Below are 9014 nucleotides of genomic sequence, written 5' to 3'. Positions count from 1 at the left end.
TCGTCATAACATGTTTTGGAGTTGCGATAAAAGTAGCATACTTTGACAGTCGGTCTACCACGATGATAATAGAGCCTAAGTCCCCGACCTTAGGCAACCCTGAAATATAATACATGGATGGGAAGTGGTTGCAGCAAACTAGCCTTCTTCTGATGGTCTGCCTTGTCCTGCTGGCATATCAAGCAGGTGCAGACATAAGTCTCCACATCGTCTCACATCTGTGGCCAATAGTAGGCCCTCTGCACCAAGGCATACGTGCGCTCCTATCCTTGGTGTCCCGCCCAAAGAGGTATCGTGGCATTTCGAGATAAGTGATTTTCGTAGGTCCCCTCCTTTCGGCACATATACGCGATTTTCTTTGGTCATCAACGATGCATCCTCAAGCTAAAACTGCCGAGCTTTGCCCTGCTCGATAAGCCGAATCAGGCCTTGCGCTGCGGGATCTCTCGATAGTAACTCCCGCACCCGATCTCTTATGGAGGTAGCAACTGCGCTAGAGGAGAGCACTGCTATGGACTCCATACTCGCCAAACCCGCCCTACGGCTTAAGGCGTCTGCCGCAGATTGCTGGAGCCAGCCCGATACTCCAACACAAAGTGAAACTCTGACAACAACTCCTGCCAATGTGTCTGCCTACTGGTTAGTTTCAGCTGCAACATGAAATGACTCGCTGCAGTATTGTCCGTCCTGACCACGAAGGGAGAGCCCAACAAATAGTGCCGCCATAGTTGAAGGCAATGAACTACGGCTAGCGATTCCTTCTCATGCACTGAATAATGCCGCTCAACATCCTTGAGTTTCCTGCTCTCAAAGGCAACTGGGTGGCCGTCTTGCATTAGGACACCTCCTAACGCATAGTCCGAAGCGTCTGTCTCCACCACGAACGACTTCGATATATCTGGTAAGGCCAACACAAGATCTGTCACCATCGCTTCCTTCAAATTGTCAAAAGTTACTTGGCACTGGGGCGTCCAATTCCAAGTCTCCGTCTTCCTCAGTAAATCCGTCAAGGGCCGTCTATCTCGGAGTAGCCCTTCACAAAGCGCTGATAATAATTCGCCAAGCCGAGAAATGAGCGCAAGTCATGAACATCACTCGGCAGCCGCTACTCCTCAATAGCCTATACTTTCTTGGGGTCCCTTCGAACTCATCCTCTCTCCACAATGTACCCCAAAAACTGATGGTCTCCCGAGCAACGGAGCACTTCGACACCTTCGTATATAGCTCGTGCTCGCGGAGTCTCGTCAAAACCTGCCACAAATGGTCTACGTGCTCGGCCAAGGTTCTGCTGTAGACCACAATGTCGTCCAAGTACACCACCACAAACTCATCAAGAAAACCATGGAGTACCTGGTTCATCAGGGTGCTGAAGGTTGCGGGAGCGTTAGTCAGGCCGAAAGGCATGACAAGAAACTCAAAAGCTCCGTACCTCATGATAAATGTCGTCTTCGCCTCATTGCCCTCCTTGATTCGGACCTGCCAATAGCCCGGCCTCAAATCTATATATATTAACTAACATATATGTATTAATATATGCATATTATTAGATATTTTTTTTTATGAATATGTATATAATAATATATTGACTTAAGTATATAAATATGTAAAAAAATCTTTTTTGGTTAAAAATTATGCCTAGTTATAAGAGGGGCGCATGTAGCGCACCCCGAGTTTAGAGGTATTTTGTTCTATTTCTTTATAACATATGGAATAAATTGATATTTTATTTTTAACAAGAGGATAAAGTATTTATTTTCTATAATATGGAAAGGTAAATTGCATTTTTTTTCTAAAAAAGATAAGTGTATTTTAATGATTTTTAGGAGTAAAAAGTGAATATAAATGAAGGTATAATAATGGAACATTGTAGGTTTCAAGAGGTGTGGATTAGGAATGAGTTGAAGGATGGGATGGATTTCGTAGCTAGGAAGAAATAGACTTAGTAAAAACCGTGCGCCCTTCACTCAACATCAATACTAGGATATCCATATTATAATAATAATAATAATAAAAAAAAGGTGTGTCGTCCTCCTCCTTTTACTACCCCTGAATTTCAAAAAAGACAAACACTAGAACAAAGGAGCCATATTACACTTACGGGTAAAATTCATTTTAGCCCCTCATATTTGATTTCAACTTCAAAACATTCCTTATATTTTTAATTAATTTCAAACTAGTCCCTTCTGTAGTTAATTTTCCAATATTACCCCTATTAAACTTTTTTTTAATAAAAACAATTATTTTAATGCTTCACTTTCTACCTTTTTTAATGCAATTTGGTCCCTCGTACATTAGCTTAGAAAATAATAATTACTTTAATTGGAAAAATATATTATTAAATCTTTATTCAGATGTCGTACTACATTTAAATTTATATTTTTTAGAAATTACTTATTATTTTAAAAATATATATCTTAATTAGATAAATAAAAAATATTAAAAAGTAGAAGAAAGTTATGAGAAATTATAGAAAAGAAAAGAGTGAGAGAAGAAAAAGAGAAATAAAAATTGAGAAGAAAGAAAAACACAAATTAATACAATAATTTAAAAAATAAAAAATGACAAACAAAAAAAATTGAAGATAATAAAATTGTGATATTCAATTACGTAATAGTACATATAATAATTTGATTAATGATATATAAATATATTGTTATATATTTTTATTGAAGTTTTAAAAATATCCATAAAAGAACGCCTAAATGAATTAAGGAGTTTTATATACTTCATTCTTCAATATTTTAGCTGACATATTATTTTTGAAATTTATGCTCTCATTTTAGAATTTTTTTATTTAAATATTTTTGCTCTGTTTTTTATTTAAAAGAACGGCTTTTTTCATCTAAATATTTTTTTTTATTGTCGCCTACATGACTGGATTTACATTTTGCTTATATGGTTGGATTTTATGGCGATTTTTCTACATTATTTTTGCTATCTCCTTATTTTCTGCCTACATGGTCGAATTTATATTCCGCATACATGATCGGATTTAGATTCAATTGTATATTTTTTTTATAAGTGTCGAATCCATCAAAAATATTTTTCTACTAAAAACTTATGAAATTGATGTGTATAGTCGAATTCACAGAGATTGGTTTCAAATTAATTCCTTTTAAGAATAGAGAAAAGGGGAGGGGGGTTGTTTAAAATCTAAACTAAAACTAAATAGGAGAAAACATTTGAAGAGAGGATACATATAAGAAAAACATTCCAGTTAAAAACTGGATCATACTCAATTCCACAATTGATCATAAATACAAAGATGGACAAGCATTTATGATAGATAAATTGATTATGATCACTGGTATGACCTAACAACCCCACCCTTCTTTAGCTTGTCATAGTCAAAGAACGTTCGTTGACTAAATCTCTAATTAGTAAACAACCTTAGGAATATTTTCAACATTTAATTTACCAACAAATATTAAAAATTAGAAAGACCCAATTATAACTAATAAATTCGTTCGAGAATTTATTTAAGTTAGATTGTGCATTCTCCATAACATAATCGAAAACTACTACATAATCAATTATGCTGCGCCACCATTAGTTATTGAACTAAATAAATAATTATGAATTTGTAAGTACAATTGGCTAAGAAAATATTTTTGACAATGAATAACAATACTTATCATTCATAAATTAGATTATTTGTAATAAAAGCACAAAGAACAACATAATACCAATATGAATGAAAATAGAAAGTATAAATTAAATCTCAAAACTCATTGAAATCAAGCATTGACCGAATCTTTAACAAGAAACAAAAGAACTAGCGCAGCATGCTAATGAGAGAACAAATAAAACGAGGAGAGAAAATATTATAGAAAAATTCAGAGAATATCCTCAAAGATGAGAGATTAAAATATTTTTATATGGTGAATTACATCACATATATATACTAACTAGTTATCTGACTCTATTAGAACTAAAAAAAATAAGTTCCTTATAAAACTAAAAGTCTTAAGGGAGCAAAACTAATATTCTAAATAAATTTTTCCAACCAAAATAGTTTCAATCAGTTAAAGGTGTCCCAATTCGTCTCAAATCTTTTTAAAAGTTCGAGTCTTAAACCTTTCTTTTGCAACCATATTCTCACATGATTAAACGTGGGCACGCCTAATTCTTCCTTCTAATATGTCAAGTGTTGATAATTAAGTGTCCTAGTGTTAGACATTCAATTAATTGACGGGCCGAACCCAACTGAAGAGAAACAGAAATTTGGTGATGAACATGGACCATATTGACATGCAACCCCATAATAAATTGTTGATAAAAATTGGGGGACACTGAAACTTATGACCCAATACTCAGATTCTAGGCCTGCCTCTTCTCTTGTTCAGGCCCATTGTTAATTTAACATTGTATTGGGATTAATGAATTTGAAATTTCTAATAATAAATCCTTTGGTTAATTTTATATTAGAAAGGTTTTCAAATCATTTAATTTCATTTGAGCTATATTTCTTGGTCTTTTATGAATTTTAAATTTGATGTATATCGGTAAAAAACATTCACCTGTAAGGGTAAAAAGTAATTTAACATATATGAGATACATATTAAACAATACAACTCACCATACAATATAACTTCCAACGCTACTAACTAAAAAGATTATTTTTTAGCCCAACTATTATTGATTGATAGTGACCACACCCACTAAGAAATCCCCTAGAAAATCGTATTTTTATCTGGTGAGTTATTATGTTGCGGGTAAAATTTTCATTTTCATGATTCGTAAAAATCTCAACCACCACATCAAAACTATTTTGATATTAAGTGGTGATTAAAATTATTTGCCTCAAATACAAATCCTTGTGATATAAATATATAATAATGAGTAGTGAGTGGGTGTTACCAGATTAATAAATGGATAATAATATATGTGTATTTATGTTGCATTAAATGATGTGAAGATGAAAAAGGAGGAAGGGGCATTCAGCATCTGAGCTTTTATTGAGAGAGAGAGTAGAGTGTGCAAACTGCCAGGTTTGTCCATATCATCAGCTTTTACATATGAAGAAAATGGGTTCATTTGTTTGATTGTGGAGTGCACAATCACATTTTCCAGCTAAGTTAAGTAGAAAGAAAGCTCTTAATTATAATTATTAATTCATGTAATTCTGGATTCATTTGCTCACCACCCCACATTAACTCCCAACGATTTGTTTAATAAGAAAAGAAACAAGAAACACAAATAATGAAAAAGGGGATGCATGTGATGTGCCTTCATCATTCACCCCTCCACTACCCATTATTATTACTATTATTATTATAGAAAAAAAAAACAAGAAAAAGAAAAAAGTGGGAAGAATAGCTTCCAACATCAATCATTGATGCACATGCCACTACTACTACTGCTTATATGAATAAATTAAATAATGCGTCCCCAAGAATCAACTTCACATTTCTAACGAATATATATAAAAGTAGGGTAGCTTGCATACAAAACATTAAAACAAAAGAATCAACCCCACACACTAGAATACTAATAATAATAAATAATGACCAAGTAACTGGCAAATCCAAAGAGGGGGAGGGAAGCGGTGGGGCTGCCTTGCCACATCTATTCGCTGGCCCATTCTCTCCTCCTCCCCCTCCCCGTGCCAGCCCAGCTGTGGCTGTTGGGGAATATGGCAGTGGGTGGGACTGGGACTGAGACAGCTCCAACCGGGGGAGCCGCATCCATTTCCATACTATACACATACATACACTTACTAGATCAATATTTATTTTCTTATACTTAATAATTCATCAAATAAATGCATTTCCACCCGCCACCGACACCCGCGCGCTACAATAACCACGCCTCCCCCCTCCACAATTTAATAATAATAATAGTAATACCTTCCCACCGGCCACCAGGGCCACACCACACCACTATTGTATATATTCCATTCACGCAAAGCAAAGCCCATATGCATGGGGGGGGGGGGGGGGTCCCTCCCGAATCAATTGCTCCATGGATCATTCTGTCGGTGACGCTGAGCTTGGAGTTGGTGGGAATTCAGTGCTCCCTTTTCTTCATCACAAATTACGGGGAGATTAAAAGCAAAAGTAAACCAAAAAGATATCGTAACTTTTTTATACATTGAAAAATATTAATGGAACTATAATTCAAAAAACAAAGAATTTTACTCATATCATATATTAGCTAGATAGATGAATTAGAATTACTTTCTCAAGAACCCAGGCCTCGCTGCGATCCCACCCCAATCGTCTTCCGCTCGAATTCCTTGATTGTCGGGGCCAGTTTCCTCATGTTGTCGTCGTACACAAATGGGATCTTGTCCAGCCAGGTGGTGGCGTTCTTGGCCGACACTGGCACCAAGTTGCGACAGAGCTCCTCGTGCACCGTGATGGTGTTGTGGTAGTGGTAGTATCGGATTCTAGACTCTGTTTTGTGGAGCGTTCCGCCAATCACATTCTCCGACATGTGCACCCCCGTTGCGTATGCGTTCTTCGCTTGTATTGCGTACTTACGATCTCTCCTTATCCTCGTCCGGGAATCCCTGAACACCAGCTTCTCCAAACCCCATTGCCTGATCATCGTAACTTCAATCTATTACTTACCAATCACCACTCATAACCAACACACAAATTACTAAAACAATAACATACGCTGCCCAATTCTTTTTGGCCACTTATTTTCCTCTTAACTAGACACATCCATATCAATACATATCCCACGACTCATGAGGGTTCAAATTCTTACATTTAATGACGCAATGGATTGCCACAGTAGTAATAATTTAGGATATAACATATACTACTCTATATGCTGATTATGAAACCAAACAAACAAACACAGCTCTGCCATGAAAAGATTGTAAACCACATTGCAACTGGAAAGAAATTGGATTAACAAAACTAATCTCTGACACATTAATTAAGGGACTAATGAAAGATTAATTACCTGGAATAACCCTGAGGTGAATCATTCAAGCAGAGCACACTGGACATTGCATTTTGCTCAATGGTGAACTGCGTGTTATTGGAGAAATCTCGCAGGACAGACTCCAATGTGTTTCCATCTGGAAGGTAGATATACTCATCCACATCGAAATAGAAAGTCCAGTTGGCGGCGTGTCGGTACCGGTGCAGGCAATCGTTCACCACCAAGAACTGGTTGTAGTAGTACCCATCGTACTCCGCCTGAGCCCTTATGTCCTGCAGCGTCACCCTTCCAGCTCTAATCCACGGTTCCAGCACTGCCCTCACCTCCGCCGACACTCCGCCTGCGTCGTGGAAAACAAAATGCGAGCTGGCCCCGAAGAACCAAGCGTGATACGCCATCCACTCTCTCATTCTCGAAGCGCTCAGGTTCCCGTACAAGGATGAACCGCAGTAGAGATACTCGTACTTGTATGGCGGTCTGTACTTGGACTCGTCGTAGGAACCCGGCGCCTCCTCCAAGGCGGTGAATTTCTCGTACTTGCGTGGAGACTCCCCATAGTAGGCATACACCATCAGCTTGCCGCCGCTGTTGTCAGCATTCGGATTCTCGGCAAACGTGCAATTGACGACGACGACGGTGTAAACACGGCCGTAGCCCCAGTCAGGGAGCATCTTGTAGGCCTTGGCCCTGATGGAGGAGTTCCCATTGTTGGGGATCCACTCACATTTGTACCACGGGCGGCCGAAGACGTGAATGGGTTTTGAGGCGAGACCCACCACCGCAAATGTCTTAGGGCCGCCGCGATAGGCACCCATTTGGACAAAAAGAGCGGCGGCGTTGCCGTAAGCTTGGAAGGTGCGCTTGTTGGGGTCTGCAGGGGGACTACTAACCAGCTTCTTCTCGGCAAGAGGGGTGACGACACCAAGGGTAGCTGATTTAATGGGAAGAGATTCGGTGGAGGAGGAGGAGGCAGAAGTTGCGGCGGAGCAGCGGGCGGTGGCGGAGATGAGGTTCTCGTAGTAAGGCTGGAGATTCCAGACGACCATAACAAGGGTAACGGCTAGCAATGTGGCGAGGAAGGGCTTGGTTTCGAAGCAGAGGAAGATCTTGCCGACGGGGTTGACGGGCGGCGCTCCGTCTTTCCTCATTGAACCGACAGGAGTGTGTAAGGATTGACCACTGCCGTTGCCCTGGTGAAGAAATTTGACCGACAGCTTTCGAGAGGGATCCTGAGTCTCAGCCTCAGCCTGAGGGAGTGAATTGATAAAGATTTGAGATTTATTATTATTCATTTCATTCAGGCTTTTGTTCTTCCGTCCAGTTCACAACTATGCCCTTTGATCTTTTCTTATTTACAGAAATGCACTTTGCTTAATCATTGATTCATTGCTCAACAATTCAAATTTCTAACTATCATCAAATTACAAGTAAATAATAAGAATCTAAAATGCAAAGGAATTAAAGGGGAAGTTGCGATAATTGAGAATTTTAGGAAAGTAAAAATTAGGTTAAGTTAGGAGAAATCAGTGTTTTTTACCAAACAAAATCAAGAATTCTGTTTCCAGAGGAATTGCCAAATAAAAGTAGTATCACTTCTCAATTACTGCATCATCACCAATCAATCTATGTACAACTCTTACGTGACATGTCTAACTCTAATTTCAATCAATTTTTACCTCAAAATCTATTATATATATCTATATAACTAGTGCATATTCACGAATTTTATTTAAAATTATATTTTTAAAGAAAATTAGGAGACTAAAACAACTAAAATCAAGCTCGTTTGTAATAGTAGATTTATAATTTGATTTTACAAAGTGATTTTTTTTACTTTATATTTTGATTGGTTTATGAAGATGATAAGTTGACCACCGAAATAGTAGTTATAGTAAAAATGAATATCTTACAATTACATATCCAATTTTAAAAAAAGATTATTAAGATGATGGTCCCTATCTATTTATTACCTCCCCTCCCTCTCTCTTTTCAAAAAACAATAAGAAAAAACCAAAAAGAAACAAACAAACAAACTATATTTCGCCACATATATCTCAACTTAGTGGTCAGAAATTAATTATGCTAATAATTGAACACATCAATGATTTATTAAG

The 9014-nt window shown here is 37.6% G+C and overlaps 1 protein-coding gene across 2 annotated transcripts; it reads right to left on the bottom strand.

The window, feature by feature from the left end:
* Nucleotides 1–5403: 5403 nt before the first annotated feature.
* GALS1 (glycosyltransferase family protein (DUF23)) lies at nt 5404–8176 on the bottom strand. 2 transcript variants are annotated; one of them, XM_088882886.1, is made up of 3 exons: nt 6919–8176; nt 6180–6544; nt 5404–6024 (listed from the first exon to the last, which is right to left on the bottom strand). In XM_088882886.1, exons 1-2 carry the CDS (start codon nt 8046–8048, stop codon nt 6184–6186), a joined length of 1491 nt encoding a protein of 496 aa, XP_088739012.1. In that variant the 5' UTR covers nt 8049–8176; the 3' UTR covers nt 5404–6024; nt 6180–6183. The 2 variants fall into 2 exon arrangements, with proteins under 2 accessions (XP_088739012.1, XP_011083362.2); XM_011085060.3 differs by lacking the exon at nt 5404–6024 and having other exon boundaries at nt 6061–6544; nt 6919–8175.
* Nucleotides 8177–9014: the final 838 nt, after the last annotated feature.

This window comes from Sesamum indicum, linkage group LG7 (assembly GCF_026168435.1).
Source record: "Sesamum indicum cultivar Baizhima isolate 11 linkage group LG7, ASM2616843v1, whole genome shotgun sequence".
Classification (NCBI taxonomy): domain Eukaryota; kingdom Viridiplantae; phylum Streptophyta; class Magnoliopsida; order Lamiales; family Pedaliaceae; genus Sesamum; species Sesamum indicum.
Note: the sequence above shows the minus strand (reverse complement) of the source record. Positions and strands in the feature narration are given on the sequence as shown.